The sequence below is a fragment of the Stegodyphus dumicola genome, chromosome 4 (assembly GCF_044657685.1).
Source record: "Stegodyphus dumicola isolate Sdum_Otavi_A_Nest chromosome 4, ASM4465768v1".
Classification (NCBI taxonomy): domain Eukaryota; kingdom Metazoa; phylum Arthropoda; class Arachnida; order Araneae; family Eresidae; genus Stegodyphus; species Stegodyphus dumicola.
The window spans coordinates 69,187,477-69,206,553 of record NC_140771.1 but is presented as its reverse complement, the minus strand read 5'-3'; the positions used below and the strand labels follow the sequence as shown (position 1 = coordinate 69,206,553).

At 32.4% G+C, this 19,077-nt stretch overlaps 1 protein-coding gene across 1 annotated transcript in view; it reads left to right on the top strand.

Moving 5' to 3' along the window:
- LOC118187318 (transmembrane protein 135-like) overlaps positions 1-19,077 on the top strand; it is a 98,731-nt gene that overhangs the window by 43,230 nt on the left and 36,424 nt on the right. The window contains exons 7-9 of the mRNA XM_035357513.2: positions 3,071-3,112; positions 14,984-15,221; positions 15,514-15,681. Coding sequence (XP_035213404.1) covers positions 3,071-3,112; positions 14,984-15,221; positions 15,514-15,681 — 448 coding nt within the window. The remainder of the gene's footprint in view (positions 1-3,070; positions 3,113-14,983; positions 15,222-15,513; positions 15,682-19,077) is intronic.

Below are 19,077 nucleotides of genomic sequence, written 5' to 3'. Positions count from 1 at the left end.
TAGATCCTAAAGGTTTTGCCATCCCTTAATTTTTTGCTCAGTGCTTCTCTAAATTCTAAAACTTTCGCCTTCCCTAAATTCTGCCGCCGTATGCAGCCACATCAGCTCTGACACTTATCCTGGGCTTAACAGAGTAACATATCAGTTATTCTCAATGCAAACAGCACTAAATGTAATCTTTTGGTCTATGAGTATCATTACATTTCTTGCATATGTATTATTATATATTTCTTGCATATGTGTTGATGAGGAGAAATTTAACAAAAATTTCTCCTCATCAACACATTAGCACTTCGCAGAAGACTTAGCTAAAGTGTAAAATCATCACGGTGCATAATGTTAATATAAGAGGTTATCAGGCTTTTTGGTATTCAGTTACTAATATTTACAAAAAAAAAAAAGTTGTGTAGACATCACTGCATGAGTTATTTCTCAAGCAGTTGTGCATTGATCCATGTGGTGATAAAAGCAAAAAATAATAATTAATGATTTTTCCTGGTTGGTAACAAAGTGAAATTAAGAATTGGAACTATCACCATGTTTTATTATGAAAAAAATATAAAATCTGCAGGCATAAAGCGTAAAAAAAGATTCTAAAAAATTGCTGGTGAATATGAGATTCAGATTAGATTATTCCGGGTATTGGATTTCGAACTTCATACTGTGTGCAGTTTTTCTGTTTGTGTTTTGGTAAGCAGATTCAGGAAACAAGTTGTATTTTATTTTGCAATATTGTAAAGACTCAGGTAAATGCATTAATCATTCATGTGCAGCAAATATTATCATAATAAAACTTATTTGCAATACCTGCTTCTTACTGTGAACATGTTTAGTACATACAATGTGTATTCTCTTAATGTAAGGCACATATAACATGATCCTGTAGTTTTGAAATGAGACTCATGTAGAATAAACTGATTTCCACTATAAATCTCATATATATGATCTTAATATACTGGTAATGTTCTATATGAGAGATAATGTCTAGCGAGCAATTTGATAAAAGTAAGCTTGAACTTTCGATTATGTCAAAAAGAACTTCCGATTCTGGAGCTGCCAAAGGATCTACAAAGCGAAAGCATGTTTCGATGACCATCGAATTCGAAACAATAAGCGGAATTGCTGCAAAAAATGGATAAAGGCATATCCTTTGTTTCTCTAACTATTCCAAAATCTGTTTATCAATTTCACACTGCTCTGCAGGGGGGGGGAACATCGCGGCACGCTATGAACTGGAAGTTAATCTGTCAGCACTACCCTCTTCTTCAGGGCAGATATTTTTATTTTATTCAGCTTATAATTCCTTACTATTTCATCTCGATGTACTTCATCTTTGATATGATTTAAATCAAATTCCTCGTCATTATAAATATCACGAGTACACATCAAATAGTTTTCTGGTTGCAATTTTCTAATTTCGACTATGCGTAATGTATGCTTTACGCATGTGCGCATTGAAAGAAATATTTAATAAAGTAAACAAATAAATATTAAGCTTTTTTTTGTAAATTTTGATACTCTTTAGATCATAATTGCTCTTTATTTCATAAATTATGGTTTCATATTTTTAATTTTATAATTTCTGCATGCCATCTTACCAGATTTAAACTGATGATCTATAATCCGGAAAAACCGATAATCCAGAATTGCCAAAGTCCCGACGAGTCCGGATTAAAGACTTTTGACTATATAAAAACAACAATTTTAGCTTTAAAAAAAAATTCTCATCATCAGTAAAATGAGATATTTAGAAACTGTTATCAGAGGGAGGCTGTTAAGTAATAATGAAATTTCGGTGATGGATTGAGCATGTAGTACAAACTAAATACAAATTTTTGTTAATGGAAGCTAGAGCAAGAATGTAATCAATCTTATGATATTACAAATACCTATGCCTGTAGTCTACTCTTTTCATGTTTCATATAATATTATTATATCGTACTTGTAAATTACCAATTTGGAGCTGTTGCTAGTTCTGTTGGAGAAAATGGTTCTTTATTATCACAATCATCTTGGCACAGTTTGATGAATTTTATGAAAGAAAAAGAACAATTACTTTTATAGTAAAAAATTACATATTACATACATATTCTGCATTTCAACTATATATTTATTTCAAAAGGCAATCAGTAAACCTAGTTACAAATGGATTTTTCTCTTTGTTCTGGTAAAACTTTTATCGCTATCGCTTTGAGAAAGAATATGAAGTATTGTTCCTTTAGCAAATTTGGACAAAAAATTTATTCCTGTAGAAATTTAACCTTTCTTTCTTTACAGGAAAATCCTTGTAGCACAAATTTTTAAATCGAGTTAAGAAAAAGAATAATCGTAATTTGGTACTGTTCTGTTATCAGGAGTGGATCCAGAAATGTATGTATGTATGCTTGTATGGATGGATGTGCTCATGTACGCATGTGTATATGTAAGCACATTTGTGTCTGTATATTATATACACATATATGCACATACATACATACGTGCATACATTCATACATTTCTAAATACGGCTCCAATAACAAAACATTACCCATAATTTTTCTGTAAAAGCTTTTGGAACTTGGAATACAACGAAAAGAATACATATGAAAATATCGATGTTGGAAACTGAATATTTGTAATGCACATGGTTGCCTGAATAATTGTTATGCATGTGATTTCCAGATTATGGTACATTCTGAAACTTTGGGGATTACCACTAAGGTGGTTGCGATATTATGCAAGTGCGAAGAAAATACTTATCTTTCAGATTATAACAATATGTTTTTATCACTGAAGCAAACTGAAATTGAAAATAGTATGGGTACATCTTAATATTTTTATGTTAGGATTATTAAATTGATATATTTCTGCTTTTAGTATGTGGTAAAAATATTTAAAGAAAATTTTAACGAAGACTAATCTTTGAAGAATGAATATTTTGAATAAGTCTTACCATACAAAATGCAATAAATGAGAAAAATATGTTTTTCAAAAAAGATTTTCTTAAGGTGGGGGGTTGAAAATAGAAATAATGTAAGTATATTAAATTACTTCTGATAGCTATGTAAAGTATTTAACTTTTTCTTTTCAGACACCACGGGTTTTCCAAAGACTTTGTAAGTGTAGGATTCAAGTAAGTACTTTTGCATTGCTTCCATCTTTCTTTTTATGGTCCCCCCTGGGATATACATGTACAATCAGATATAACTAATTGAGGCATATCAAGAATGAGGTATTTTAAACCCAATTGCATTCTTGCTGTAATTTTTAAAAGTTCAATTCTAGATTAGTAAACAATAAAATAAACAATCAACTTTAATGCTATAAATGTATTACTTGAATAAGAAACACTAGAGAAGTATGTCTTTAATGATGAATTGTATGAGGAACAGTAGAAAAGTATGTCTTTAATGATAATTGAAATTTAACATTAATGTTTTTTTTACTTTCTTTTCTTCCTTTTTTCCTGTGGTATTATATGTTATATTTGTTTTTAAGTGTAATTTTAAAAAATGTACAATATTTAAGCATTGATATTATTTTAATATCTATTATGAACTTACATTGTCTGTCATTATGTTGCACTTCTGACATTCTTTTTAAAATACATTTTGATTTTTGCATGTTAAGAAATGCATTTAAGAACTTGAAACTGTTAAGCCTAATAACTTGGAAGGTATGTGTCCAATAATTCTTGCCATTGAAAGCTGTTTTAGCTATATAAATTTAAGTGTATATATTTGTGTGTAAAGATCATTTGCCTATATTATGGTCATTGCCTGTACTATTCATAAATGGATTAAAGGAACTTCCATTCATTTTGAAGAAACACATAATTGTCATTTCAAGCAGCAAACATGCATGCATTTATTTTATAATCATTTTTCTTTTGAATTATCCCCTGAAGAATATGCTCTTTTGAAGCCTTTATTTGCAAAATCTCTTTTTTATTTTTTGTTGAAACTTATTTCTTTTGATTGATACTTGAGTGTGAGTAAAAAATCAACTGATTACTTTGACAGTAGTTTAGCTCAATTGTCTTTGTTCAAGAAGTATTTTCATAACTGGTACTTGCATTTTCTGACATTGGAAATTAGGAGTCCAATTTAAAATTTGTCATCTAATTTTTTTCATTTGATTTTTCTTTGCATTTTTTAACAAAATATTTTTGAAGATTTCATTCTTGTAGTCTTCAGTATTATTATGGTGTTCAGCATTATTAATTTTAATTTCTTCCAATTTTCATATTTGTCACCATTTTGAAATTAATTAATGCTTTCTTTCAAATAGGGTTTTAACCATTTTAATGAATGTCTTTTTCAAAACCATAATAAAAGAGGGGAAATTCTGTTTTACTATTCATTTCGTTCATTTTATCTGTAAAGAATTGCACAGCCTGAAAAAATTTACTTTTCAACTAATTTCATTAGATGTCTAGAATTACGTCTAAACATTTTCTTCCTGTGTATACAGAATGTTCTTAAAAAATATTTTGTTATGCAAAGTTTTGAAATGAAACGTTTTTATTTCTGTATTTGGTACCTGGATCAAAAAGAAGTGTTTGCAGGTAAAAATTCTAACTCATTAATTGGCAAGCAAACTAAATATTGATAGTAACTAAAATAACTTTGTAAACTTTATAGGAAGTAAAATACTTCATACTTAAATTTTAATTTTAGATATCGTCCATTCTTTGTTGAAAACTGTACTTAAGATGTACTGTGAATCAAAATATCAAGGTTGATAACATTTCCAAATTACAACATTTTTTTATTTATTTTTTTTTTATTTTTGGCATGTTTGAGCAGCATAACACTGTAATGCAGTTCTCTGATGTGTAGAAAATGTTACATGATTTTCATACTGAAGTATCCATTCAGTGTGATTTTTTTTTATCATCATTAGAAATGTTTATTGACAGATCCTCAAGACAACTCCAGTATTTCCATTGATGTCCATTCATCCCTATTTAGAATTGAGCTTTAGTCATGCCATATTAGTAAAATTTTAAAACTGAAAGATTACTGTAGAGAATTGTCCATAAATGATAGTATAACTCATAGAGGCTGACTATATAAGATCGAACATAACTTTATCTCGTGATAACTGTATACAAGCAACTATTCTAAGAAATTTTCAATGCAAAACTTTTATCAAATGAAATTTGGGAAATATAATGATTTGCTGTCGATCTGAGGGAATAAAACTAGCAATAGTATTAAAGCAGAATTGTGAAAAATATTTTTAGGTGTGCAAATGGCATAATTTAGAATGCAGTTTTAACATTTTAAAAACAATTTTATTTTGTTGTTTTAACAACAGCAATTAGCTACCATTATTCCTATTGAAAATAACATTGGGAACACTTTTCATCACAGTGAAGTGTTTAAAAGAATCGAAGCGATAAAAAAATTACATTTTGAGTTTTGTGAATCACATACCTTTAAATTTTACATTTTTTTTTTGAAGTTGTAAAAATATAAAATAGCCAATAAAATGCATTTTGTGATCTATTTAGTGTCTTAATTAATCATAAAATATGAAAAGTAAACTATCCCTCCTTATATTATAGTTTGTTCTGTAAGATATATCATCACACCTGAATAGTTGCCACAATTAACCAGTTAATCTGCTTAACTAGATTTATTGTAGCTTCTTTTTCTGACTTTCATAACTACTTAAATACCATTTATTGTTTAAGTACTATATATTATGGTATATAAATGGAGAATTTTTTTTTTTTTTTTTTTTCTTCAAAAATTTTCCCAAAATTTAAAACCCGTATGTAAGCTGAAATAAGGGGGGGAAACCCACTTGTAATCTTTAAACATGTCACCATGAGGTGAAAATGTTGCCAAGCAGGTAAAACAAATGGAATAGTTTCAATCAAATTTCAGTAAAGTAAAATGGCAGATGCCAACAATAATAGTTTTAACTCTTGTAACCCTATCTGAAGTAGCACATTAATTGTCCATTCATTTTTGTTTTGTATATGATCTGCGGTATCTGAGCTAATCTTGTTTTCTGCACCATTTTTGTCTGAAAGTTGAACGAGAAGAGAAATTTCAAATTACATGTTTGCTTTTGCCGAAAATTCAAATAGTGGTACAGCTGCTCGACATTTCTCCATGAATGAAAAACTTGTCCAAGAGTGGACAAAGCTGGGTGCAGATCTTGCCAACAGAACTTTTGTTTAGGCGATGATGAAACAAATCAGCATTTCAAACAATTTTGAAAATAAAGCAACCTATTTTGATGAAATGAATAACTATTTCATTTTTTTTTTCATTAATTTAAGAAATATAAACTCAAGAAATAAAAAGTGCAATATTTAGTGATTTATTTCTTGGCTCAACTAATGGAAAAATACCTACGTTTTTTGAAAGATTAGCAGATCAGTATATAAGCTGATCCTCATAATTTAACTGTAGAATAAGTTAAAAAAATCCTCACCTTATACATGGAAATACAAGATAAATAAAATTTAGAAATAGAAAATTACCTGTTTTTGCATCATAAATGTATATTATTGCTGTAATGTATGGATAAATACATGCTTAATTTTTCATTCTTGCTTAAAAACGTTGTTTTTCTTAACAAATTTGATACAAATATGCCTGAAATCCCAATCTGCCGACCTAGTCTTAATTACGAAGTCCTTTTTTTTTTTTTTTTTAAACTATAGTCTTTAATTTAAATGATTTTGTAAGCTTTTTATGTTTTGGGGGGTCTGTAACTGCCACTGCATGTGCTCATATTTGCCCATGGTTCTTGTGATAATCTCTATGTAGTTTTAATACTGTTTTTAGAAATATGAGAGAAATATACAGATGTAGGCATTTATAGGATTTAATTAGTTAAAAAGGTTAATGTAAATCATTATTAATGGCCATACCTTGAAGTTCATTTATAAATTGCTCATATTCATATTTTCAGGAAATTATTTGGCCTTTGTTGTACCCCAAATACTAATAGGATGAGCACCATCATTTTAGCTCTAAGATGGAATTCCTGATTAGTTTCATTATCATTATCATGAAAACATTTCTCTTATACTGTGCTTGAATGTTTTTCAAAAAAGGGTAGGCTCTGGAATTCTAACTATATCAGTTTTATCTACCCAAGTCTCTAACTTCTTATAATTCATATTAGTTATGGAGTTGAGTTTCTTCCATTTCATTATTTATTCAAGAGTTATGCTTAAAACAGTTCTTTATTTGCTATTCTGAGATGTAGTTCCAGTACATTTATTCAATAAATGCAGAACATAAAAAATTTTACTTTTTCCAATTAATTCATTCACACTTGCTTTTATATTTTCCTGATCATAAACAATTTTTTTTGTCTCCAGGCATTATTAGCTTTAAATGTCTGGAATCAATTTTTCACATGCTTGAGATACTTTTAGGGAAGACATTTATGGTATGCACTGTGCAGTTGTCATCAAAATCTATTCATTAAAACTTAAAAGATCATTTGTGTTTTTAATTTAAGTTCCTAATTTAGCAACTTCATTTTGATTTAAAAAATGTTCATTCTGTAATATTCCAATCATGTTAAACAATTTGCTGATTATAATAAATGAAAAATTCTTTATCTTTTTTGTATACAAATGGGTAGGGCTTTGATATTTCAATCGCAATGTCTGAGCAATAAAGGCTATCAAAATATTTTTTTAATGTATTTTAATGTTGTTTCCAGTAACTGATATAATATTTTGACACTTCTCTCTCTCTTCCCTTTTTTTTCTTAAAGGTCTGACATTTTTAGAAATTTCTCCTTATCATTTTTAGCTTTCTATGTGATATTTTAGCTTTTCTTTATTTGGTAATCTTTTTATAATATGTATATATGTTATGCTGCCTATTAATATAATCTAAAATAGTCAAAATAAATATCTTTTATACACTTTGTATTAATTTACTATGAAATCAATAAATATTTTGTTTTACTCATACAAAATTTTATTGGATGATTAGAGAATTTGCTATTTATGTAAATTTGTATCTCATTTTATATTCATTCATATTCTACCAAGTAAATCTGATTATTATTTTTAATAATTTATGAATTAAAAATCTTGCTTTGTTCATGAATTTTTAATATTTGCAAAGTTATTTGTCATTATAAGGAACACTGGTACATGTGTGTTATCCCATTAATCCTGAAAGTTGATGAAAATCAAACCCTGAAAGTTGACAGAAATCCCACCAAAGTTGCATTAATCATTCTTACAGAATTTTGAAGATACTGATGCCTCTTTATTTAAAACCACTGAGTGCATGAACATCTTTATCTGATCATGACATGTTTTGCCACTTAAAATTTATTAGCTTATGATTTAATATATTTTGTTTTCTTACTTTCTTTGATGACGTAAATATCATCTTAATGGAATGAATGGAAATTTATTAAAGCAATGATTGAAATTAGTAATTTTACATATTTATTTTATGCAAAAAGGCTTTCATCAATTTCTACTATTTTGTTATGCCTTTCAATTTTACTTCAAACTTTGTTTAGAATGAAACTTTCTGCAGGCAGCTGTTCCAGTTTATTACTGTTTTGTTGATCATATTGTATCCATTAATACTGTTGCGTGCATACCGGTTCGTTAGGAATTGAATGCACAAGTTCGATGAAAAATGAACAAAAGTGATTATTATCACAACAAAAATTCTTAAATTTCCTCAGATATTCATGCAGTATTACAATATCTCACGGTAGTTATCTTCTAACTACTCAAATGTTCAAGAGAACTTAATTCAAAACAGATAAAAAAAGCTAATCCGCGAATTTGCGACAGTCAACAAGAGCAGTTTTCTAAATAAACTCTTACAACAACTAACTAAATAATAATGAATTGAGAGGTTTTCATGCCACTTATTAAATGTGCAAGAATTTTCTGGTATTTTCTCGAAATCAAAAAGAGATATTTATTTATTAAATGTTAAACGCACACGCTCTTGTATTTTTAATTTTCCGGCTTAGCTTTCTTTTAATGTTCGTCACGGGCTGCACTGCACAGGGAATAAAATAATTTTATTTATAATTCTACTAACATTAACTAATTAAATACCAAATCCGTAACACTGCCCCCTTCCTCAAAAGGACTGCACGTCCTGCGCAGTACAATCCTGAACTGGAAGCCAAACTTACAACTAAGGCATGAATGCAATAATAATTCATTAATAACAAACAACATGAACAATAAATGCAATAATAATGCAATAAATTACAATAACAAACAACATGAACAATAAATGCAATTACCAACTTGAACAAATCAAATACTAAATGAAAATCAAATACTAAATACAAATCAAATACACATTTAGAAAGAAAAAGGACCATGGTCTTACACTATTTACAATTATTTACACTATGTACTATGGCCATAGTAATGAGCTAACATGTCATAATGAACGACATCGAAGTTGAGTTCGATGGCTTACGGATCTAAACCACGACGTCATTCAGCCTGTTTAGGACTGTGTATGGACCATCCCAAGGTGACTGTAATTTCGGACAGAGTCCCTTCCGTCAAGTCGGATTCCACAGCCACACCTTGTCTCCTTCGTGGAATTGATGTTCAGTAGCTCTTGTGTTGCATTGGGTCTTCATCTTCTCCGTTGTCAAGTTGACTCGATCTTGTGCAAAGTTGTGCATCACATCAAACCAAAATTGGAGATCTTGAATAGGCCTCAGGCGATGAAGGTGCATCCAGAGGGCGACCAAACAGGAGATTACAAGGCAGATAAAAGGTCACGACCGAAGAGCATCTGTGATGGGGAATAGCCAGTGGTCTCGTGCACTGCAGTAAGCCAGTTAAAAACAGTGATAATTTCTTATCCCAGTCCTCTTGGTTTCTGGAAACCACTAATGAGAGGTTATTAAGGATGATTTGATTGAACTTCTCTAGCATGCCATCCGACTGGGGATGTAATGGCGTCATTTGGGTTTTGTCAGTGCCGAGTAGTTTGCAGAGTTCTTTGATTACTGCTGAGGTAAAATTCCTTCCCTGATCGGAATGTAACTGAAGAGACACTCCGAACCTGGAAATCCAGTGCTGTATCATTACCTCAGCTATTGTGACAGCCTTTTAGTCAGGAATAGGATACACTTCAGGCCACTTGGTGAAGTAGTCAATAACAACGAGTATGTATTTGTTGCCATCAGCAGTTCGTGGCAGAGGTCTCAAGATGTCAAAGGCGATACGTTCAAAAGGCGCCCTTACATTGTAACGTTGCAGCTTCCCTCGGCTGCGTCTCTTCGGGCCTTTCCGACCTCCACAGGCATTGCAAGATCGGCACCACTTTTGCGTGTCATCTTTTGCATTATTTCAATAAAAGCGCTCACAAACTCTTTGCAAGATCTTCATTATTCCAAAGTGTCCTCCTGTAGGGCTGCTATGTAGTTCTTTAAGGACATCAGGAATCCGGGATCTTGGAAGTATCAGTTGGCATCGGAAAGTCTTCCCATCATCCGATTCAAATTTCCTGTATTCGCTGTTTCGAATATGAAGTGAATCCCAAAGAGCCCCGTATTGTTTTGTCGTCAGGCTATAGATCAAAATGTCCTGCCATGTAAGTTTTCTGCTTGAGGACTCCATTAAATTAATAATGGGTTTTATATCGATGTCTCCCAGCTGGTCTTTGCTGACTTCTTTGACACTCCATGGATCTCAATCAGCCGATGTTGATGTAATTTGTTTTGCGACCGGAATCAGCAGCTCGTATTTCACTTTGACAATGGAACACACTGGAACAATATTAGCAGCTTTCTGGGCAAGGTGTTTTAGACAGGGTGTCGGCATTTCCGTGTGATGGTCCCTTACGATGATGGATAGTGCAAAATATTTCTGGAGTCTCTGTATCCACCTGGATATTTGACTCTCAGGATTCTTGAAATTTAAAAGCCAGGCCAATCAGTGCGAAGCAGGAATTTTCTGCCATATAGGTAATGAGGGAAATGTTCTACGGGTTTGACTATGGCAAGCAACTCTTTCCCGGTGGCACAGTGATTCCTCTCCGATTTAAACAGGCACTTGCTCCAGTAAGCCGCTACACGTTCTTTAAATTCTCAAATGCATCGTCGCATTCTTCTGTCCACAAGAACTTTTGCTTACTCTCTGTCAGCTTGTGAAGGGGTCTTGCAATGGAAGAAAAGTCCTTCACGAATCTCCTATGGTAGGTGCAAAGCCCTAGGAAGCTTCTCAGCTGATGGACATTTTTGGGGCGTCTCCATGATTTAACGGCTGACACCTTTTCAGGATCCATGCGCACACCTTCTGCAGAGTTGACATGTTGCAGGTAAGTCACTTCCTGTGTAAATAATTTGCATTTAGCACGACTCAGCTTTAGATTGGCTTCCTTCAGTTTTTGAAGCACCTTTCTAAGATTTTCTAGATGTTCTTCAAAAGTCTTTCCGACGATGATGATATCATTCAGGTATATCACACAGGTGTCGTAGGAAAGACCTTTCAAAACAGTCTCCATTAGGCGCTCAAATGTAGCCGGTGCATTGCAGGGTCCGAACGGCATCACCTTGAACTGCCAAAGTTCTTGTCCCATAGTAAATGCAGTCTTTTCTCAATTATCAGGATGTATTTCTACCTGCCAATACCCATCCTTTAGATCAAGTGCTGAAAACCACTTGCTTCCAGAATATTGTCAATTCTAGAAAGAGGGTAACTGTCTTTCTTCGTAATCTCATTCAACCGGTGACAGTCAACTCAAAATCTTGTTGAGCCGTCTTTCTGACAAGAACGATGGGAGATGCCCATGGACTTGCTGAAGGCTCGATGACATCGCCTTCTTCCATATCCTTTAAAAGTGTTTGTACCTCTTCATGTTTAGCAATCAGTAGACTTCTTGGATGCTATTTTATTGGGGGAAGTTATTGACGAACCAGTTATGTCAAACTGGTTCGACCCACACCAGAAGATGAGCAGGAAAAAACATCTTGAATGACACGATCAGCAGCATTCTTCTCTTCATCGTTGAATTGTGCATTCTGCAGTAACTCTGATGTAATGCTTTCTAAAGACACGGATTCTGGAGTGTTACTTTTTTGTTTAATACTGGTCACTGGAGTACATGTTGCAACCACTTCACTTTTCTTAATAACTCTCGTTTTCTAAGTTACATTGGCAACTCTCACCGGGATAACGATCTTCGACAGGTTGACGAGTGCTGAGGCTACTAGTACTCCTTTCGGGCTATTACAGTTCTTGGAATATTCTATGATGCTGTAGCGAAAATTTCTGTTTTCTGCTATGGATCCAGGAAGTAAGATTTCTGTTCTTGTCCGTATTGTAATATTGTCTTGTGCTATGATTTTATTAACAGATTTAACTTCATCATTAATTCCAAATAATGCTATGTCCTCAGAAGCAGAATGCAATTGGTTATTTTTAAAGTCCAAGGAAAAATTGTATTTTCTTAGAAAATCTAATCCGAGTATGCAAGGATCTGTAATATCTGCCACATATGCTGTGTGATAGTAAGCGGCACTTCTAAACGTGATGTTAACATTTATTTTCCCATTGATGTCGATTTGCTCACCGGACACAGTCTGGAGGGTAACACAGGGCGTCGTCCAGATAAGTTTGCTTCCCAGTTGTTGAGCCAAATCCGTTTGGATGATGGTAACGTTGGCTCCTTTATCTATCATCATATTGCATTAGACTCCATTAATATGTCCTATTATGAAAAGTCCATTTCTGCTGCCTCTCACTGTAGAAATCTGAAGGGCTTTAAACTGGAGCTTTTCATTATCTGGCAACCTCTGCCCCACGAGATGGCCACTAATTAGTTTCCCTGCTGCTTGCTAGGAGCAGTCTTAACATCTGTGCCCTGCAGTTTCGTCATATGTGCCCTTAAGCACCGCAGTTCCAGGATTTTATGGTCGGTTTTTTGTCACCAACATTCCATCTCAAGGCATTCAATTGTCTAGTTAAATCGTCTAGACGAGCAGTGACTCGATCTCCTGGCTTCTGGACTTGAGCAGCTCTGACTGGGTGGCACTCTCTAGGAGTGGCTTGCTGAGCTGCCTCGAATTTCATGGCGTACACTAGAGCGCTTTTCAAATCTTTAACATCTGCCATTCGCAGGGCTTTCCGTATTTCAGGGTCCCTGAGGCCATCGATAAAATATTGCAGCGACAGTATTTCTTTTGTTCTTCAACAGTATTTCTCTGTTGGGCACTCCGAAAAGGCGAGATGGGACAACCTTGCAACATCTGTGGTGAGTTCCTGGAGTGTTTTTGTGGCTTTCTGTTGGTGGGATTTTAACTGAAGCCTACTGTAGTCTTTCAAACATTTCTCTCCAAACCGCAGCTTTAATGCACCGGACAGAGCTTTGAAATCTACCCTTTAGTTTTGGGAAAGAGTCTGAAGTATATCTGCTGCCTCTGCTCTCAAAGAAGCGGCGAGATGACAGGCCTTAGCTTGGGAATCCCATCCATTCGCATCTGCCACGATAGAAAATTGTGGCTTATACATTTGTTGGGAGGTCTTCCCATCATAAGTGGATAGCTTCAGAGAGGGACGAGCAAGTATGGATAAAAATTTAAAGCCCTCAGAATTGCTTCATTCTGTCACTATGTGCTTCTTTAAAGTGTCAACTTCTTTGGCAACAGCAGCAAAAACCCTTTCATTAATTTGTTCTTTGATGGCAGAAACTCTCTCTTCTATCTGCTCTTTCACAGAAGAAACTCTATTTTCGATTTATTGTTCTAGGGCAGAAATTGTCTCTTCTGTTTTTTTCCTTGACAGAAGAAACTCTCTCTTTATTTTGTCCAACTTTATTTTCAACTGGATCTATTCTGCCTTCAATAGCCTCAAATTTATTTTCTATTATGCAGGCAGTTTCTCTTTTCATCTCTTCTTGTCCTGCTTCAATCTTTTCCCGACCAGCATCCATCTTTTCTTTAACTGATTTCATCTCCTTTTTAACAGAATCCTTCATCTCTTCTTTAAATGATGCTTGACCAGCTTCCATCTTTTCTTGCGATGCAGCAAAAGCACTGATGAGCTGCCTCAATTGTTCTTCCATCGCTCTAGTAATTGGCGTTCAAATCCCACTTCTGACACCAAAAATTGTTGCGTGCGTACCGGTTCGTTAGGAATTGAATGCACAAGTCCGATGAAAAATGAACAAAATTTGTTAATATCACAACAAAATTGCTTAAATTTCCTCAGATATTCGTGCAGTATTACAATATCTCACAGTTATCTTTTAACTACTCAAACGTTCAAGAGAACTTAATTCAAAACAGCTAAAGAAAGCTAATCTGCGAATTCGCTACAGTCAACAGGAGCAGTTTTCTAAATAAACTCTTAAAACAACAACTAACTAAATAATAATGTATTGAGAGGGTTTTCATGGCGCTTATTAAATGTGCGAGAATTTTCTGATATTTTCTCAATCAAAAAGAGTTATTTATTTATTAAATGTTAAATGCACGCGCTCTTGTATTGTTAATTTTCCGGCTTTTCTTTATTTTAATGTTCATCACGTGCTGCACTGCATGGGGAATAAAGCAATTTTATTTATAATTCTACTAACATTAACTAATTAAATACCAAATCCGTAACAATACACACTATTTTTGCTGGTAATATCCTATAACTTTGAAAAATAATCCATTGCTTACTGTTTTGTAGAAGTCAGCTCCCAAAATTTTAATCATTTTTATAAAAATGCAAGAAAAGAATGCTGCAATAAGAGTTAATTTATATCCTTGTTTGTAAAAACAAAGTGTGGTTTATTGATAATCAGTCAAAAAAAAATCACATAAAAAATTGCATCAGAAAAAAGGAGGATGCTATGAGTGTGTTGGTCACTTCATGTTGTAAATCACGTTTATCTGTAATTGGTACTAAAGCACCTGCTTAGCAATAGTTTCATGGTTGATAGGATCACACTTAAATACTGGAACATTATATATATATATATATATATTTTTCTGTGTAAATTCATTGAATTTTTTAATCCTTCAGATATGTATTCGGGAAAGAAGAAGCAAAACCTCGCCCAAAAAAAGTTGAAGAGGATTCAGAATCCAGTGATTTAATCAGAATTCCAGTTCCTAAAATTTTATTGCCATTGGAAGCTTTAGAGAGTAAAACTAAAAAAATTTCAGATGCAGAAGCAACTCATTTTTTGCAAAAGCTATGGTTTCATACTAAGCATACTTCATGTAGGCATAATATGAGTTGCATGCAGTATGTTTTATATGTAAGTTAAATAATTTTTAATAGTTTGTGTACTTTTAAAACTGTGGCCTTTTAATTATAATTTAATGATATGCATTATAATCATTACTTGCCAAGATTATGTCCAGTTTTATGTTTTTTTTATAAATTTATTTATTTTCATATTAATGGATATTTAAAGTAATTTTGAAAAATATTTTAAATTATATTTAAGTTAAGTTAATAAAAGACATTAAAATGTTTTTATAGTTTCTGCTTTTACAAAGAATTTATTTGCAAATGCATATTGGCAATTTTTTTTTTTATTATTACAGGGATTTTTACGTCCTTTTATAATAGGCTATATTGCTTTCTCAGCCATTCGCTGTGCATCATTGGGAAAAAAGTTGATGGCAAATCCATCATTAATATTTCGTTTATTGACAGAAAAACGAACTTTGAACTTGGGCTTATTCTTGGGAGGTTTTGGTGGAACCTTTAGAGTGAGTATTTTCTGGAATATCATTTTAAAATATTTGCACATATACTTTTAAAGTTATCGGTACTATTCTGTTTTGAGGACCGTAAAAATTGCAGCGAAAATGTATGTGCAAAAGCCCCAAATCTAGCAAACGCGCCCATTGAACAGCGCGCCAAATCTAGCATACGTGCGGATTTCAGATTGCATAAGTTTATATAGTTCTATATTTTTAAGACGCCACTGAAATACTAGTTTAATTTTTAAATCCTTTTTTGATATCCTATGGATTTAACAGTTTGGGAATTGCCCATGTCGAAAAGTGTGCAATAGAATTTTGGGTGAAGTTCAGAATCACCCACTGCTTGGCACGTTTTTAAGAATTGCACATACTCTGTATCCACATACACATCGACCTATTTTCACTTAAAAAAGTAAAAGAAAACTGACAAAAGTTCAATTGTTTTTACCCTTGTAAAAAGCGGCAAACAACTAAGTGGGCGATTCTGCACTTTTCCAAGAATTTTTTCAAAGAAAAGGCATCATTCATTATAGAAAATTACGTTTGAACAACCAACGAGATCAAACTATGCTTTAGCGATAACTCAATAGCGAAATAGAGATGCAGGCATCCATTCAGTTATGTTTAGCAATTTTTATATAAATTATAATAATTTATTTACTCTTATGCTTCCATTCAGTCATGTTTAGCCTTTTTTATATAAATTATAATAATAAAAAAGTATTATATGAAATTAACCTTTCATCTAAATTAAAACATCAATCTTAGATAGTTATTTACTATTATACTTCCTTTCTTGCGTTGGCAGCACTGGCATCAACAATAGTTTGACGATTTTTTACGGCCCTCAAAACCGAATAGTACCAAGTTATCTTTGAAGTATTACGGCACTGTTCTGTTATTGAGACCGGATTCAGATATCGCCAAAAGCAGACCGATGTGGTGAAAATTTTGAAGCATAAAAATAATCGTGTACATGTTTATGATACGGAGTTGAAGAAAAATCCAAGTGAAAAAATAACAACAGATATTCGTAAAATTAGCAATATTTAATGTAATCTAAACAACTTTGTAAAGAAATCAGAAAAAAAATCACTTTATGGTTTATTGTGTACTTTTTTTCAAACTGAATAATTCCTCATTCCTGAAGAAATTATATGAAAGGTGTTTCATCATCAGGCAAGTCCAAATTTTCAAGTCCATGTTAATACATCTTTGGAATTTGTATTCTCGTTGCCAATTTTGAAAAGACATTCTTTTACTTTTTCTTGAAAAAGTTAACATTGTACTGACTTTCTGCGTAAACATTGGCGACTTCATATGAACCAATCTTGGCAAGTTTAGCAAAACATTTGGCAATGACTCCTGTCCTGATAACTGAACAGTACCTATATTACATATAATTTTTTTATTACAGTTATGCATACATTCTTTAACAACATGTTAATTAAAATGTTTTTTCACTTCATGGTAATATTTTCTGCATTGTTAGATGAAAGGATGAATATTTAGAATTTCGGTGATCACTTATTAATTTTCGTTTGCTAGTGATTGTTTGTTATGGGTTTCCTTAAACATAATTAATAGTTGAATGTAAAAAGCTATTTATTTTCTGTGTAATTAAAAAAACTTCACAAATTTTATTTTTTGAAAATTATTTTTAGTAAATGTACTGTTTTTTCTGAATTAATAAAATACGAAAAATGCCATAGTAACCAAAGAAATCTAAATGAAGGATTTTGATAAAATATAGGTAGCATGGAATGCAGAAAAAATATAAGTTATGTTTTGAATTTTAAAGTGAGATTAAAAATTTTACATAAGCAGTTTTCTTTTAGGAAGAGGTGTCGGAAAATTAACTGAAATATTTGCTTAAATATATAGCTATATAAATATGCATAGTTAGACAAATTAATACTTCAGTATAATACATTATGAGTAGTACAAATAATTTCCTCATAGAGTAATATTGGATCAATAATAATGCAATATAAATAGTGTTACCTAGAGTAATACAGTCAAAAGTCTTTAATACGGATGTATATAATCCGGAATGATCTGTAATCCAGATCTCAAAGCTACATTCTGCGCATGAGTGAACGCATAATGCTTTTACGCATGCGCGTTTAATGTATAATGGACGGTATAAGCTAAGCTAAAATTATCTATTTCAGTTAATGTTGCAGATTGCGTTGTTCCTTAATCTTCTAATTGGATCCAGCGTATTATTTTTTTCAGACTGTTAGAGCAATTTTATAAAATTAAGCTTGAACTTTCGATTATGTCAAAAAGAATTTCCGATTCTGGAGCTGCCAAAGGATCTACAAAGCGAAAGCATGTTTCGATGTCCATTAAACAAAAAGTATAATTGCTGCAAAAAATGGATAAAGACATGAAGAAAGTGACAGAGAGGTGATTTGTTTCTCTAATCATTCCGAAATCTGTTTATCAATTTCACGCTGTTTTGCGGGAGGGGGGACATCGCGGCACGCAATGAACTGGAAGTTGATCTGTCAGCACTATCCTCATCTTCAGGGCAGATGTTTTTATTTTATTCTGCTTATAATTCCTTACTAAATGTAATGTTCCGTCTCGGTGTACTCCGATATGATTTAATTCAATTTCCTCGTCATTATAAATATCACGAATACACATCAAATAGTTTTCTGGTTGCAATTTTCTAATTTCGACTATGCGTAATGTATGCTTTACGCATGCGCGTGTTGAAAGAAATGTTTAATATAGTAAACAAATAAATATTAAGCTTTTTTTTTTTTTGTAAATTTTGATACCCTTTAGATCATAATTGCTCTTTATTTCATAAATTACGTTTTCATATTTTTAATTTTATAATTTCTGCATGCCATCTTACCAAATTTAAATTGATAATCTATAATCCGGAATCACCGAAGTCCCGACGAGTCCGGATTAAAGACTTTTGACTGTATAGTGTAAGCTGTCTGCTGGTATCATTTGACAGTTTAAAGATAACAGCATATTTCTGTAGAAAATTTTGACATGCTGAATTTGATTTCTGTTTAGAAATTGAGATGTTCAGTTAGTGCACATAATTATCTTCTTTTGAAAATATTATTCCACTTGTTAAACTTGGTGTGGATCAGATGCATTATCTTGCAATATGAATGTTTTCTCTAGTATGCTTGCAGAAACTTGTTCATGAAAACCCATATAACTGTCTCTAAATTTTCAAATGCAGATTTTCGATTTGTCAGCACTTGAAGGTCTGAGCATCTGTCTCCAGAGGAAAAAAGCAAAATTGATAGGATTCAGATTTTAATGTTGCTTCAGAGGTTTTGTTAAGGTTTTGGTACTCTTTCTAAGCTGACAGTTAAACTTATTCCTTGCTGTCACTTTTTTTTTTTTCTGTGCGTGTGTATG